Source organism: Triturus cristatus, chromosome 4_2 (assembly GCF_964204655.1).
Source record: "Triturus cristatus chromosome 4_2, aTriCri1.1, whole genome shotgun sequence".
NCBI lineage: Eukaryota > Metazoa > Chordata > Amphibia > Caudata > Salamandridae > Triturus > Triturus cristatus.
The window spans coordinates 729,840,885-729,857,740 of record NC_140586.1 but is presented as its reverse complement, the minus strand read 5'-3'; the positions used below and the strand labels follow the sequence as shown (position 1 = coordinate 729,857,740).

Here is a 16,856-nt window from a genome sequence, read left to right as displayed (position 1 = left end):
CGCCGGCCTCCTCTAATTCGTCTCCCCAGTCCTGCTCTGAGTCACACTGAGTAGCTAAAGGGTCCTCGGAAGCCTCCAAGTCGTCCTCCACCTCCGCCGTAAGTGGGACAGGCTGCGGCGGCAGGGCAGGGACCTGGGAAGGAACAAACGGCGCCGGGAACGGCACCGGACGGGGCTGAACCGGCGCCGTGTCCCAAAGCGGATCCCAGGTAGGGACAAAAGTGTCCGAGAACCTGGGCAGGGGCAGAACAAATGGCACCCACTGCAGCGGCGGAGCCGAGGGCGGCGAGCCAGCAGTGCGGGAGCTTGTGGCGCCGTGGCCCGAGCAAGCGGCACAGGATCCTGTGGCGCCGGCGGCAGTGACGATGGCCCGACAGGATCCTGACACGGGACCGCGGGGCCAAAAGGCACGCCGGCGGGAGCCTGATGCCTAAACAGGCGGTCCATGGTAGCAAGAAATTCTTGCACCTGTGCGGGAGTCGCCGACGGACCCGGGTAGGGTGGGTAGGCCACGGGACTCCCGGGCTCCGAAGGAGCCGCGTGGGCAGAACCCCTGTCCCCCTCGTCCGCATCCGGGGACCGACGGGGGAACGTCGGAGAGCGACGACGATTCTTCGGCTTCTTTTTGTGTCATTTCTTACCCGAATCCGTGGGCGAAGACTTGGAGCCCGAGGAGCGATGAGGGTGGCCCTGCGAGCGTTCTCTGGAGCGGCCCCTGGACCGTGAATGGCGCAGGGATGAGTGCCGGACCTCAAACAGCTTCCGGCGTCGCTCCTTCAAGGCCTTCGGGGCCATGGCCAAACAGTCCATACAGGCACAGGAGTCGTGGTCGCTCTCCAGGCAGTAGAGACAGATGTCGTGGGGGTCCGCTACCGACATATTGCGACGGCAGGCCCCACAAGACTTAAACCCAGGCATCCCTACGTGCACCAAAGTAGACTCAAACTTACAGGAGACAAAAAGTCTCAAAAAGATAGTCAAAAAGTGACTAAGGTACGTGCTCTAACCGGATCTGCGCTTACTGGTGTGGAAAAGAAAGAACTGACGTCAGCGCGCATGGGTGGCGTCTAAGTAGTCTCCGTGACGTCATCTCGGCGCATACAACACCAGCGACGGACGCACAGGTTCTGTTAGCGAAAACTTTCCAGATCCAGTCTGACCCCTGGGGATATTCTAAGGTAAGGAATCTATCACTAACGTGTCTCTTTCAGATAGATTGCCTTGCTCTTCATCGTGCCTACATAACTGCATAAACGGTTGGTCAGCAACTCCTTAGTCCTGTCGAAGTAGAAGCTGACCACTCTCTCGGGTTCTAGTATGCGGAGCTTCTAATATTTTGTGCAATGTGGAGGGGTAAAGAAGGCTGGCAGAGTATTTGACTGCCTTAGAAGGGCGTACTCACTGTGGGCAGGAAAGTAGCACTTGTTCTGAGAACCAGCTTGTCAGGTAAGAAAGGGGTGAAGGCAGGCTTCACCCTTAATGTCTGCAACTCACTCAGACGTCTAGCCCACATGATTTCAATAAGTAAAGCTGCTTTTAAAGTAAGCAGTCTAAACGGGCAACTGTGCAATGGCTAAAATGGGAAACATTATCAACTTGAGAGTAAGATTCAGGTCCTATTGTGGCATTAAGAATGGGGGGCGGAACTTGTTTGTGGGACCTTTCAAAGATCTCATGACTACAAGTGACGTGAAAAGGGATATGGACAGCGAAAAGCCGATAAATAGCACTTGAGTGTGCCTTCTGCGCACTCTTGTTGAGCCAGCAATAGAGTAAATTATAAGATGTCCAATAATAAGAATATCTGCAGGGACACAGGATGACATCCACCACTTCAGAAGGTAAAGAAAAAGCATTCAGGTTACCCTGCTCAATCTACATGCAGGAAGGTGGACGCTCTGGAGGTTTGGGTGCGGGCCCTGACTCTGCGAGAGAAGAGTGAGGGAGACCGAGCGGGGCACAGGCTGAGGTGCATCTGGTCCACATACAACACCCTTCTTGGCCAGTACGGGACTACCAGAAAGAGTTGGACACTGGCAAAGTGGATCTTCCTTAAAACCTGAGGAATCAAGGGTAGGGGAGGAAACGCACGATGAAGCGGGACATTCCACTGCAAGCGAAATGAGTCCCCAATGCTCACTGCCACAGATACTGGAGGGCACAGAATTTTGGGCACTGAGTGTTCTCACAAGTGGCAAAGAGATCCACCAGAGGCATCGGCCAGAGAAGGAAGATGTGTTCGACTATCTCCAGAAGAAGGCTCCAATCATGGTTGGGAAGATGACGCTGAGTTAGATGGTCCGCACGTAAACTGAGTACACTAGCTAGATGGTTGGCTATCAGCCACATTTGATAGCTCTGAGCCTAGGACCAGAGCTTCCCGGCAGAGTAGAAGTGGCCACACACCTCCTTGCTTCTTGATGTATCATATCATAGTCAGATTGTTCATCAAGATCTGGAAAGACTGGCCACGAAGGGAAGGCAGATAAGCTTTGAGTGCAGCTGGATCACACTGAACTACAGCAGACTGATATGCAATGTCTGGCCCTCTGGAGACCAAAGACCTCTGATCTCCAGTTCCTCCAGGTGAGCTTCCCATCGTAAGGTGGAGGCATCCGTGACGACTGTAGTCACAACCTGAGGGGGTTAGAACGGGTTCTCTTGATTCAGATTGCCTTCCACACTCCTCCAATTCAAATCTGCTGCAGTGTCCACGCAGATAACGATAGAACCCTGAAAATCTCTGCCATGTTTGAACCACTATCTGCCAAGACACCACTTGAGGGCCCTTATACGCCAGCAAGTGTGAGAAAACTACAGAATGAAGGAAACTAGAAGGTCTAAGACCATCAAACTGGCACTTGCAATCCATTCTGAAATGTCAGAATCTTAGCATGAATGTCCTCAACCTTCTGTGGAGGGGGAAAGGCTCAACATGATGTGGTGTCTGCTACTGACCCTACAAACAGGATGCACTGAGAGGGCACCTGGTGAGATTTGGGCTAATTGATGGAAATGGTCAGGTCAAACAACAATATCGCTGCAACTTGCAGGTAGTGCGAGACCACCTCTGGAGAGCGGGCTTTGAGGAGTCAGATGTCCAACTAAATACAGGCAAACTTGAACATCTGAGATGTACTGCAATCACAGCCATCACCTTTGTGAAAACTTATGGTGCTAAAGATAGGTCAAACGGAAGGACTGCAAACTAGTATGGGATCTAAACTTAACGTGAAAGCACTTCCTGTACGCAGAATCCATATATGAAAGTATGTGCCCTTCAGGTCGACAGACACCATCCAGTCTTCAGATTCCAACATGAGTAATGCCTGAGCCATGGAGAACATTTTCAACTTCTCATTGTTGAGAAATCAGTTTAGAATCCTAAGGCCTGGAACAGACTAAGTCCACTATCCTTTTTCGGGGCCAGGAAATAACAGAGTTGCACTGTTCCTGTTCCTGCTCTGGCACCAACTCGACCATCCCTTTCTATAGTTAAGTTTCGACTTCCTGTTGAGGATCTGAAGGCTGAAGGAGATTGGAGAATGGGTGGGATGGGGGGAGAGGATGCTGAAAGAGTAGGATATGCCCCCTTTCCACAAGCAGTAGGACAAAATTGGTCTATAGTGATGGCCTGCCTGGCCTGTGGAAAGGTTGAGATCAATTCTCTAAATGGCACCAAGTGTCCCAACATGAGGGAACCAGGGCTGCTTCACTGCAGTGACTGGGGAGGATTATGAGGAAGAGAGTGGAGGAAGTGGGAGGGGACGGCCTCTTCCTTGGTTATGGCCTTGGCATTGCTTACGTAGTGGAATAGCCTGCTGTTGTTGCTGAGAGGCATATTGTTGTCTACCTCGAAAGGAAAGACCCAAAACATTTTGATTTGGCAGTAATCCCTGTTATATTTAGAGGTTGAGAGATCTTGCAGCCCCTTGTTTGTTTTCTTTGAACCTTTTGAGAGAAGAGTAAACCTAGGCCCCAAAGAAGCATGAACCATCAAAATGGAGGTCCATAAGGGTGAACTGTATGCCCAAAGACAATACTCAATCATGTATTTGTAGAGTGCGACTTCTCACCCCAGGGGATATCCAGGCACTTACTGCTGGTTTCATTCGAAAAGCCAAGTCTTAAGTACCTTCCTGAAGGCGGTCAGCGATGGTGTGTGAAGGTGGAGAGGTGAGTCGTGCCAGGCTTTGACGATGATGTAGGAGAAAGAGCGTCCTCCAGTGCAGCTGCGCTGTATGCATGGTATCTTTACGAGGTGTGCTGAGCGGAGATTCCGTTTTGGCTGATGCAAGTGCAGTCGTGGTACATGTAGTTGGGTCCTTGGTTATGGAGGGCCTTGTAGGCTTGAATCTGGGTTTTGAAAATGCATCTCTTCTAAACAGGGAGCCAGTGGAGGTCCGTCAGGTGATGGATAATGTGGGATCTCTTGGACAGGATGAGGAGCAGCCTGGTTGCTGCGTTCTGCATTCACGTTAAGTCTCTACATTAGTTCAGTGGTGGTGACGGCAGAGTGTGTTGCCGAAGTCCAGTTGGCTGTTGACAAGGGCCTGTGTTATCGTTTTCCTGGTGTTGGTGGGGAGCCACTTAATCTTTCGGAACATGCGTAGTGTGTGGAAGCAGGCTGAGGAGACAGCACTGACTTGACGTTTCACAGAACGTTCACTGTCAAGGACGATGCAGAGGTTGTGGGTGTGGTCTTTAGGAGTGGGGGTTGGACAGAGTTCCGACGGCCACCAGGAGACGTTCCATAGGGTGCTGTGCTTGTTGAAGATGAGGGCTTCCATCTTGTCCGTGTTGAGCTTGAGGTAGTTGTCCCTCATCCAGGCTGAGACGTTCTTCACACAGTTGTGGAAGTTGGTTTTAAGGGAGGTGGGGTCAGCTGAGTGCGATAGGACGAGCTGGGTATCATCGGCATAGGAAGGGTAATTTTGCTTACCCGGTAAGCATCGATTCTTGGCATGAAGAGCTGTAGATGCACATGCTTTGCATACTCCTGCCATCTAGTGTTGGGTCCGGATGTTTGCAGTTTGTTTTTCTTCAAAGAAGTATTTTCCAATCACGAGGTAGGTGCCTACTCCTTTCGGTGATAGTGCGCATGGGCATCGACTCCATTGTTAGATTGTTTTCCCGCAGAGGGTGAGAATGGAGTTGGTAGTAAAGAATAGAGATGCCCATGCGTATGTATGTATACTAAAGAGAGAACTGCTGTAGCTACAGGTACCTGGGGATGCGGTGGGAGCGTGTGAATCTACAGCTATACATGCCAAGAACAGATGCTTACTGGGTAAGTAACATTACCCTGTAGCTGCTGGAGTTGTCTGAAAAAGCGTTCTAAGTATTGCTTGGCACACATTAGCTGGTTGTCTCGCTAACACATCTACACAATAGTGTTTGGTGAATGTGTGTGGTGTAGACCATGTTGCAGCTTTGAAAATGTCAACTATGGGGATGATTCCTAAGAAAGCCATAGTAGCCCATACATTGCGAGTGAAATGCGCTATAGGGGGTACAGTTAGAGTTCTTTGTGCTTTTGCATAACAAGTTTGAATGCATTTAACAATCCACCTTGCAATACCTGATTTGGAGATAGGATTGCCCTTGTGTGGTGGTGCAAAAGCAACAAAAAGTTGTTTGGTCTTACGAAATGATTTTGTTCTTTCGATGTAATATAAAAGTGCTCTTCTGACATTCAAGGTGTGCAGAGCTCGTTCTGCAACAGATTCAGGTTGAGGAAAGAATACAGGTAATTCTACCGACTGATTTATGAGAAATGCAGATACTACCTTATGTAGAAATTTGGGGTTTGTACGAAGAACCACTTTGTCTCTGTGCAGTTAGAAAAAAAGGTTTGTCTGTGGTTAGTGCCTGTAGTTCACCCACTCTCCTCAGTGAAGTGATTGCAATGAGGAAAGCGGTTTTCCAAGAGAGAAACTGTGGCTCGCATTAATACATGGGTTCAAAAGGTGGGCCCATTAATCTGGTGAGGACTACGCTAAGATTCCACACTGGGGCAGGTGGGAGTCTTGGTGGTATGACTCTTAAGTCCTTCCATGAAAGCTTTAATTATGGGCACTCTGAAAAGCGATAAATGTTGTCTATTTTGTAGATACGCCGCTATTGCAGCGAGATATAGCCTGATGGTGGTGTAAGCCAATCCTGACTGCTGCAAGCGTAACAGATGGCAGATGATGTTTTGTATGGATGCATCAAGAGGGTTGATGTGATTGTTATTGCAATAAGTAACAAAGCATTTCCATTTAGCTGCGTAACAGGCTCTTGTGGTAGGCCTTCTAGCTTCCCTGATGATGTTCATAAAGTCTGGTGGAAGGTTCAGATAATCAAACTCTATGAGTTCAGGAGCCAGATCGCAAAGTTCAGTTGTTTGGGATCTGGGTGTCTGATTTCTCCATGGCTCTGTGTGAGGAGTCTGGATGTTAGGTGCAGCTTTTAATGCAGGACCAGAGTCGGCTCCAACAGGGTTGTGAACCATGGTTGACGGGCCCATGTGGAAGCTACTAGGATCAGTGTGAGGGATGTTTGCCTGAGCTTACGAACCACTTATGAAATAAGTGGGAGAGGCAGAAAATCGTAGGCAAATATCCCTGACCAGTTTATCCATAGTGCATTGCCCTTGGGACAGCGGGTGTGGGCACCTGAAAGCAAACCTTTGGCATTTTGCGTTTTGGTCCAGATTTGTTGTCTGGAGGTGCATGTTGAAGCATCTCTGTGATTGTCACCATATTTGTGCCTGTGATCTTAGGGACTCCCCAACTTTGGAAGTATGGGAGGAGAACCGGAGGGTAAAGTTACCATTTGTTTATTTGCTGCCTCTGTCTGCTGAGGAGGTCTACAATCTGGTTGTTGATTCCTGGGAGCTGCTCCGCTAGGAGATACATTTTGTGGTGAATGGCCCACCGCCAGATGTCTTGGGATAAGTGGGACAGTTGGAGAGAATGTGTTCACCCTGTTTTTGTATGTAATACATAGCTTTCATATTGTCCGTAGAAACTAAGACAGCTTTGCCAACCAGGTGAGTTTGAAATGCCTTGCGAGCTAGAAAGACGGCAAGCAGCTCTAGATGATTGATGTGGAGACACTTTTACTGTTGGCTCCATAGGCCTTGCACTGTGTGGTGCTGAAGATGATCTCCCCAGCCAGTGAGAGACGCGTCCGCTGTTAGTACGGTCTGTGGAAGCGGGTCTACGAAGAGCTGTCTCTTTGATAAATTTTAAGTGTTCCACCACCGCAGAGAGCGATGAGTACGGCCACTTACCAACACTAGATCGGTTAACAGACCCTATGATTGGTTCCACTGACTCGCTAAGCATTCCTGAAGGGGATATGTGCAGCCTGGCATGGGGAACGATCATGATGGAAGATGCCATCATTCCCAGTAGTTGCATATACACCCGAGTTGGAAGTGAGTGATTGAATTGAAACTGGAGAACTAAAGCCTGAATGTTGCAAACTCTGGCTGCGTTGGAAAACGCCAGAGCTTTTTGAGTATTTAAGGTGGCTCCTAGGTAGTTTTGAGTATTGGCAGACTGGAGATGTGACTTTAGCACATTGACTGTGAACACCCAATTTGATGTAGTAACTGAATTGTTCTGTGAGTGTGCTTGAGACATTTTGGCTACGTACTGACTTTGATGAGCCAGTCGTCCAAGTAGGGGAAGACATGGATGTGTTGTCTTCTAAGGAGAGCAGGGACTACCGCCAGACACTTTGTGAGGACTCTGGGGGCAGTGGTGACTCCGAACAGGAGTACCTTGAACTGGCAATGTTGACCCCCAATCACAAATCTGAGTGGGATGGATTGGAATATGGAAATAGGCGTCCTTTAATTCTAGAGTAGACAGAAAATCGCCCTTTTGCAGAAGTGATAGTACTTCTTGAAGTGTTACCATGTGAAAATGGTCTGAATGTATGTAAAGATTTAGTTCTCTGAGGTCCAATATTGGTCTGAGAGAACCATCTTTTTTGGGTATCAGAAAGTAAAAGTAGTACACGCCCAACCTATGGTGTTGTGGTGGTACGAGCTCTATAGCCCCTTTTAGAAGGAGAGACTGAGGTGTAGGTGATCCGGTGAGAGTTTGTGTGACCTTGGGGGAAATGTTTGGAGGATTGTTGGTGAACTCCAAGTAGTAACCAGAACGGATAATTTCTAGTACCCCCTTGTCTGTTATGGACTGCCAGACGGGTAGGAAATCTGAAAGTCGCCCCTTGACAGGTGTTAAATGGTCAGGGGGAGTGTAGGGAAGTCACTGCTTTGTATTGGAGGGGGAGGTGCGTGTATTTAAGCCTATCTCTACTACCTCTGTGACCCCCTCTGAAGTAACCCTTAGAGGCAGAGGGTTGGTTCTTGCCCTTGCTGGTGGTCTCTGAGGAGTTATTTTTGGACACTCCGCGGTAGAAGGAGCACCAAAAGGAACAATATGCTTGTGTTAGTTGAAGGACTCCCATGGATTTGGCCACTTCAGTGTCTTTCTTCATGTTTTTTCTAGTGAGGAATCTATGACTGGGCCAAAGAGGTGTTCTTTGTCAAAGGGTGTGTTCAGTATGGAAGTCTGAACCTCAGGTTTGAAACCTGAGATATGTAGCCAGGCATGCCTTCTTAAAAGGACTCTGGTGTTTACAGCTCTAGCAACAGTGTCTGCAGCATCTAGGGAGCACCTGATTGCATTATTTGAAATGAGCTGTCCCTCTCGCACTTAGGTCTTGCGCTTTAGAATTATGTTCATCGGGCAGAAATTGGAGCAAGTGCTCCATCTTGTCCCAGTGCGCCCTGTCAAAGCTTGCGTCTTAGAGATGCACCAGAAGTTTGCTGCCTGAGAGGCTACCCTTTTCCCCAAAGCGTCAGGAAGCTTAGATTCTTTATCTAGGGTGGAGCATCTCCTGTAGTTTTTGAGTTGGCCCTTTTACGTGTGTTGGACACCACTAGGGAGTCCAATGGTAAATGTCCCTTTATGTACGCTGGGTCAGATGGTGCTGGCTTGTACTTTTTATCTACCCAACGGGAAAGGATGGTGCCCTGAAGGGGTCATTAAATATGTCACCAACGTGCCTGATCATACCCTTGAGCATGGGGAGTGTGCACAATGACTTTTGTGCGCTGCTAAGGGTTTCAAAAATGAAATCCTCTTCAAGAGATTCTTTGTGCAGCTTTACCCCGTGGTAGTTGGCAGCTCTACTCAGCAGTTCTATGTAACCTACGCAGTCGTCCGGTGGAGAGGGCTTGGTAGGGTACAGGTCAGGATCATTTTCTGTGGGAGAGTCGGTAGTATAATCTGCCCATGTGTCTGGGAGTAATGGTGCATTGTCCCCAGCCCCATCCCCCTCCTCATCCTCATCCTGATCTTCAGGTGTATGCGGCGGTGAGTGCTCAAGTGAAACCATTACAGATTGAGGCTGAGGAGAAGGAGGAGATGGAAGGGGAGGAGGAGAAGGATTAGTCCCGACATTCTTCCTCTTTAAAGGAATTTGGTAGGTCTCCTCTGTGTCAGATTTCCTTTTAGGATACACTTTTGTGGCGATATGCCCAGTAGTTGGATGGATGTACAGCTGTCTGTGTTTTGGATCCGGTTTGGTTGTCGGAGCATCGAAATGCTGTTCTTGAGATGGAATAGGCATGTCCGTTTTTTTCGGTGCCGAAAGTTTTGATGCCAATGGTTTTGGTGCTGAGGTTTTGGGTCCTGATAATTTTGGATCCGAAATAGTTTTCACGTCGAAGGGGGCGGGCCGGAGTCTGGCTTCGACTTCGATCAAGAAGGTTTCGGATCGGAGCCTGTTTTCGGGCAGCTCAGCTTAGAAACATATTCTCGTGTCAACCGTGGCCCGGAGGCGGGGGTTGGACCGGAGCCTTCTTCTTGGATTGAGGTAGACTTTGGGGCAAGGGAGGATCTGTACTCACGGTACGCTGCCCTTGCGAGATTGTCATCCCCCTCGGAGCCGTAGTCAGAGACTGAGATGGGATCCTGTTCTTCTTCGGCTCCCATGGCGTTTCCGGCTTCTTGTTCTGAATCCTCTCCGTAGAGGTCTGGAATGGAACTAGCATGTTGGCTCTGCATGTCGCGACGTCGAGCCAGACGGTCACGAAGAATCTTCTTGGAGCGGAAAGCCTTGTACGCGTCACAGTCCTGTTCTCCGGAGACAAGCACAAGTTTCACACTTCGCGTGAGGCGGTGCGCGGAAACTTCGCATGACACTAAGGGCAGAATTTGAATGGAATCCGTTCCAACGACTGCGTGGCTGACCGAGGCGGGTAGGCCCGGTGATCTTTCACGAGCTTCCCGATCAAAAGAGAAGTAAATACGATATGCGGAGAATGGGATACACGTTCGAAAACAATACCATCGAGGGTGAGTGTCTTGTGCACCGAGGAAAACCGAAGAAACTGTGTCGAACCAGAGCGCAGTAATTCACGTCCGAACCAGATGGCGGAAAAAAACACTAACAATGGAGTCAATGTCCATGCGCACTATCACCGAAAGGAGTCACCACCTACCTCGTGACTGGAAAATAATTCTTCGAAGATAAACAAACTGCAAACATCCGGACCCAACACTAGATGGCAGGAATATGCAAAGCATGTGATCATGTAGATGTTGAAGAGGGTTGGGCTAATTGATGGTCCTTGAGGTACGCTACAAAAGTTGTGTTTGACTTGTGATGTGAAAGGGGGATCCTGACTTTCTGGGTGCATCCCGTGACAAAGGTTGATATCCATTTGAGGGCGTTGTTCGTGATGCCGATGTGTTGAAAGAGGATGATGAACGTGTGGAGGGAGACTGTGTTGAAGGCTGCAGAGAGGCCAAGCAGGACCAGGGCAGCTGATTCTCCTCTATCCAGTAGAGGTCGAATATCATCTGTTGAGGTGATCAGGGCTGTCTCGGTGGTGTGGTTGGTTCTGAAGCCTGATTATGAGGGGTTGAGAAGGTTATCTCTTTCCAGATGCTCGAAGAGTTGAAGTTTGATGGCCTTCTCCAGGACTTTGGAGGGGAAGGGGAGTAGCAATATGGGTCAGTCATTCTGGTGCTCACTGGACCTCTTTGCTGTGCATGGTGGTGAAGGGAGACAAAAGTTCCCATGGCTCAGGTGACTGAGTCCACTGTGTCTAGCTCAGACTGAGTGACTTCTTTTGCCCTGGCTTCTACCTCCCTTATCAACTTTGAGAAGTGAGGATCAAGGTGGTCTGGCAAATTGGGAAGCACCAACTGGGCCATGTCCCAGAGGGCGTGGATGTAGCGACCTATGAGACAGGGAGTTTTTAAAGATTAAGGCCACACTGCGTGCTCATTAAAACCTGTTGGTGAACTGATCTAGCTTTTTGGACTCTGTCTGATGACATGGTAGGAAAAGTACCTGGAGAGAGTTTAGATGAGCAAGACTGTCAAGACCTCGAGCCTCTTCGGTGGAGGATGCAACAACAGAAAGGTTGGTTTGCCAGGTGTAGGTCTGCATCTACTCGCTATTACCCAGAGCACTGCCGTAGAGGACGTGGGATTCTTCCAAAAAGCACGAATGGACTCAGTGAGGGCCTCGCTGAAAGCCAAAATAGGTTCCGCAAAGTGTGGTGTAATATGGAGCACCTCTTTCAAGAGGTTAGCCTTAGTTTCAGCAGATGGACGTTCAAGTTCCAACACCACTACTGCCTTCCTAATACCAGAAAGATAAGAGCGGATCTCTGCAGGAGGTAATCCAATAGGGAAATACAGCTCCATTTCAGGCAAGGTGTCAAGGCCACTAACATCCTTAAGACCAGCAAAGTCTCGGTCCAGCCATGCAAAATGCTCGTCCCCATTATCTGTGTCTAGGTAGGGATTCTCCTTAGAGTAAGAGTCTCTGAAAAAGTATCGCCTTCCTCTATAATGCGTTGAGCCTCTCTTTGAGATCACTACGTGGGAAACTCCACGAGTCACCGAATCTGGCACTGGAGGCTGCGGTATCAGTGGCATCTGCTGCAGCACAGGAGGAGTGCATTGCGGCCCCAGTGGCATCGAATGTGGAGCCAGTGGGGTCAATTGGTGCACCGGAGAGAACTGCTGGCATAGTGGCAAAGGTGAAGAAAGGGACAACAGTTTGAGAAGGTGGCATCCAGCATAATGCCAAGCCAGAAGGGGGGACTGGCGTTGTCTTCGGGGACAGATCCAAAGTGACAAGTGGCAATGGAAAGAAAAGAGTGAAAGCTGTAGAGTACAGTCATAATAGCTTCGAAGGTGTATCCCAATAGAGACATGACACCATCAGGCCTTCCAGAGGGGAACACGGCACGTCTGAAAATGTCAAACTTTGTGTTCAAGCAAAGAGATATATTCGTTCCAGGGCTGAGAAACTCTGGGTCAGGGTGACAAGGCGTGGCCCTTCGTACTGGCACAGTAGGCGGTAGCGGTTCCAGGATCTGAAGAATCCACACATGCTGGACCCTCCATAGCTTCTTTCATGAGTTCTAAGTCCGAAAGAGGATGCTTGTGGAGAGTACGGGCGTTTGGTGGGACTTGTTTTTGGAAGATCAGCGTTGCTCTGACAAGTGAAGCCTTTTCTTCATGTCTGCGTTTTGACAAATCGAATGAAGGCGGCAACATCAGAGTTGACCTCTTCCTCAGTCAATTTTCATCCCAAGCCAGGCCATGAACATGCTGCCCTCTCGTCCGTTGATAGCCGATGACAGATACCCAATTGTGCTTTCCTGTTTGGCATGCTGCTTCTCTGGTGGACCAGCTATGAACATTTTCTTTAAAACATCCACACACTGGACTTGTGCTACTCCCAGTTCCTGGGTTGTGGCATACATACTCTCCCGATATGGCACCCAGTTCTGCCCTCAATTTCTCATCTCAGCCCCAGATTTAGGTAAGAGAGACCCGTCTTTAAAGCAAAAAATGTCTATATTTTAGCTGTTTTCTGCATCTTCCTTTCAACTGAATGTCATGAATACTACACTCGGAGCTATTGTTTTCCTTGAAGAGCAATCCTTTCCTGCTTCTTCTACTTAACCAACCCCCATTCATGTACCCCTAACCCTTCCATACTGCAGCATACTTTTTTCTGCTCTGCTGCCATGCTGTTTTTGTAAAAAAAGATTATGATTTGCTAGCAATCCAAAAAACAAGCAACAATGAAATAGATTAAAGCATTTTAGGGTCTTTAACAAGAAGGTGACAGCAGGTTGTAGCAAAAGTGATTACCAAAAACAAACTAAAAGGTGTCTCTGCAGTGGGGCTGTGTTGTCAGAATAACTTACATAATTTTTATGAAATATAGAAAAGAATTGGTAGATGTAACTAATATAGAATATTAGACAACAATAACAGAAAAACATCCTTGTACTTTGTTATTCAAATATGTTCTAGAATAGTAAATTAGCAAGACAATTTACCAACTCGTCAATGTTCTCGAAGAAATAGGCATTCCACCCATCAACCATTTTCTGTGGAACCTGGTTTCCATCATACAACTGCAAACACAAAAAGAATATGTTTAATCCGTCTCTACTTGTTAAGACAATCAATTTGTACATCTTAGGTTTCTGCCCAGCATAAACTACTGAATACATCTTTTGAGTAATTTTAAGTGTGCAAACTCAGTGTTGGATAAACTACATAACTAGGATCTTAGAAACAGAACACCGCCTCCAAATGTATGTTACAAACTTCCCCACAAACCTCTCAGAATGTTTTCTCCATGTGCAGAATTGCCTTGATCAGATTCCAGATTCAGTCAACTCTTGTCCTTGCTAGATCCTGGTCCCCTATGACCTGAACTAAATTCAGCAACTCATTTCACAGCGCAATCAGACAACCAATCAGAAAGTAATTAACCTCTACCAACCAGGAATGGAAACTAACTTGCAACCCATGGGTCCACCAACAATGCTCCTATAAGTCAAAAAAATATGAATAAGGATGGATACTCTTTGGCTGAAGCGGCTGCTTGTATACTCTGAGAAGACAAACAGGACCAATGAACACATGGAACATACACAGATGAGACAAGCATAGACAATAGGTCTAGCCTTGGTAACGTGGAGCAATAGTTATGTTTTTATGGTATAACAAGAAAAAGAACACATGGCATTCAATGATTGCAAAACAAATTTTAAAATATTAAATCATAAATTAACTCATACAATATTAATAGAGCAGAATGTGTGATTCCTGACAGGCGCTTACACTTAGTATAACCATAGAGAATCATTTAAGTTTTAATGCAGGAAAAAAGACTGTTGTTCACACAAGAAAAAGGTACTATTGGTGTTTAGTTACTGAAACCCGTAGACATGTTATGCCATCACGATTTGTAGTGTGTGACTTCATCTGAGGGATATCCGGTTGCTGGAGCAGGTGTGAAAGTTGTCTGCTAGGTGTTAGGTGAAGAGCATGTCCTCAGCATCTTGCAGAATTCCTGAAGTGCAGAGGAGGACCTTATGTATAGAGAGAGGTTATCCCACATTTTGGGTGTGAGGTAGGGGAAGGCAAAGCCTCCTGTTCTGCTTTTGCAGATACGGGGTGTGTTTGCGAAAGAGTGTGAGGCAGAGGGAGGGTGTCTGGTGGGCTGATTGAAAGTGGAGGCGATGGTTGAGGTAGGTTGGTCCAATGTTGTGCAGTGCCTTGTATGCGTGTGTGAGGAATTTGAAATGGCAGCATTTGTGTATCGGCAGCCAGAGGTGAGGAGTGATGTGGGCACGCTGTGAGAGGTCTAAGACAAGTCTAGCAGCGGTGTTCTGGATAGTCTGAAGACAGTGGAGGAGCTGGTTAGGGATTCTGGCATACAGTGCGTTGCTGTAGTCAAGTCTGCTGGTGACTAAGGTTAGAGTGATGGTACGTCTGGTGCTCATGGGAATCCATCTGAAGATTTCTTTCAGGATCCCCAGCATGTGGAAGCCACAGGACCAAACTGCATTCACCTGTGAGGCCATGCTTAGTTTGTCATCTAATACACAGCTTACGTGCGTGGTTAGAGGGTGATGGCGTTCGAACTCTATTCTCAGAAACTCCCAAGGCAAAACATGGCAGATGATGGATATACACAGCAACTTTGTTTTTTTTCTCCCAAAATGCGAATGAATGTACAAACTGAAAACCCACTTGGCATGAAGTAGGCATTGCCAATGAAGATTGGACCTCTCTTCCAGGTCTACACGCATTTAAAGTCAGAATTTCAAAGCAATAAAAGAAAACATAGGCTGGCTAAGAGGAATGTCAACAAGCACACAGTTCTGTTTTGGAACCTAGCTAGGGTACAAAAAGTTATAAAAAAATTGGAATTACTGAATTTCAATATTATGTGCGTTCAAGAAACTTGGTCAAAGGAAGAACATGTACAGCGAAACTACATCTCTTGGATTAAACCTGCTGTAAAATAATACGAGATGGGCAGACTGTCGGGGGTGGGAAGAGGGGATGGGGGATCTAGCCATCTTAATTACGACAAGATTGCAAATATCAACTCAATACTACAGATCGAATCAGACTATGTTAGTTGCACAACTAAAATTCCGTGGAGTGCCCAACCTTCCAGTTTTACTATTCTAGAATAGGTACATGACCAGTTCTTCTACGCAAATAATTAGTGCAATCTACTGTATATGATTATATTCGTAAACTAATGAGAAATGAAAATGCAGCGTTTATTCTTAGTGGGGACTTAAATGACATTCTGGATATCGGGTCGCTTATTCCAGATCCCAATATGAAAACCGAATTAAGGTCTTCCAGCAGAATTAACTCCAATTTTTTAAAAAGGATGTTCAATATCCCAGTTATCAATATGAATGGATGAATTACATTGGCATATCCGCTAGGCCATTGCGCTATGCGAGTAAAAAGGTAACCTATTAGAATATATACTAGTAACTCCCTCCCTACTGCGTCAAATTGCTTTTTTGCACATTGTGCCAAGAACAGAGTGATCTTTGCCCTCAATTAACGGAAGGCTGATGGAGTATTAGCCACATTAAGCAACTATAAACAACAGCAGAAGAAAAAGACATCCTTAGTATGCGAAAAGTTAGATGGAAGCAACATTCCGCCAAGGATTTGTAAATGCTAGGGACACCAATATGGAAGTATTCCAATAGAAAACCTAGTTAATTCTGAGACTGAATTTTGCCAGATTCGTTTTTTTTTTTTTTTAAAGTAGGTTTTATTGGGTAAAAGCAGTACAGTACAAGATCTACATTTCACAAAGCGCTATGCAGGTACTCCCTCCCCCTACTTCAATGATGCAATATCAAACTTTGCCAGATTAGTTGCTGGGATAATGCCCTTCCATTGTTACTCAACGTCTATGTAACAGCTGACAAAGCCAAAGGAGTGTCTAAACGTCAAGGAAGAATGGTAAAAGCACTTAAGAGCTGTGATTTATGAAAAGTCAGCTTATTGTCCTATTAGGCACCATGCAAGGATTGGAACACCCTCATCTCAACAAGATCGGAATACATTTAGAGAAGAATACAAAGCAACATGCTGTAAAAAGAAAAGCATTGCTTGAAGCAAAACGTTTGCACAGTATTAAGGAATGGGCCAATTGCACAACTCCAAGAAATTCTGGTGCCTTATACGAGTACTAGAACGGGTTGACCCCATACAAAACAACATTGATGCAGAGACCTAGAGTCATGGAGCTATATCATGATGAACATGTAAAATTGGAAAAAAAACAGAGCTTCCGGGACTCCCCTAGATATCCTGGAAAAAAATTATTATAGGGTCTCTTGGGTTTCCAGAGACAAAAGTGCCTCAGTACCCAAAATAACATTTCAGGCTTCAAAACAACACTGGATTGAGAAATAGGCTATTAGGTCTTTTATACAAGACAATCTTGTTGACAGATACTATCCTTAACTCAGGAAG

The 16,856-nt window shown here is 46.9% G+C and overlaps 1 protein-coding gene across 2 annotated transcripts in view; it reads right to left on the bottom strand.

Moving 5' to 3' along the window:
* The window catches only part of TUT4 (terminal uridylyl transferase 4), a 1,269,543-nt gene that overhangs the window by 372,756 nt on the left and 879,931 nt on the right, over positions 1 to 16,856 (bottom strand). For both annotated transcript variants that reach the window (XM_085602613.1, XM_085602614.1), the window contains exon 22: positions 13,382 to 13,459. In XM_085602613.1, the coding sequence (XP_085458739.1) occupies positions 13,382 to 13,459 (78 nt within the window). The remainder of the gene's footprint in view (positions 1 to 13,381; positions 13,460 to 16,856) is intronic.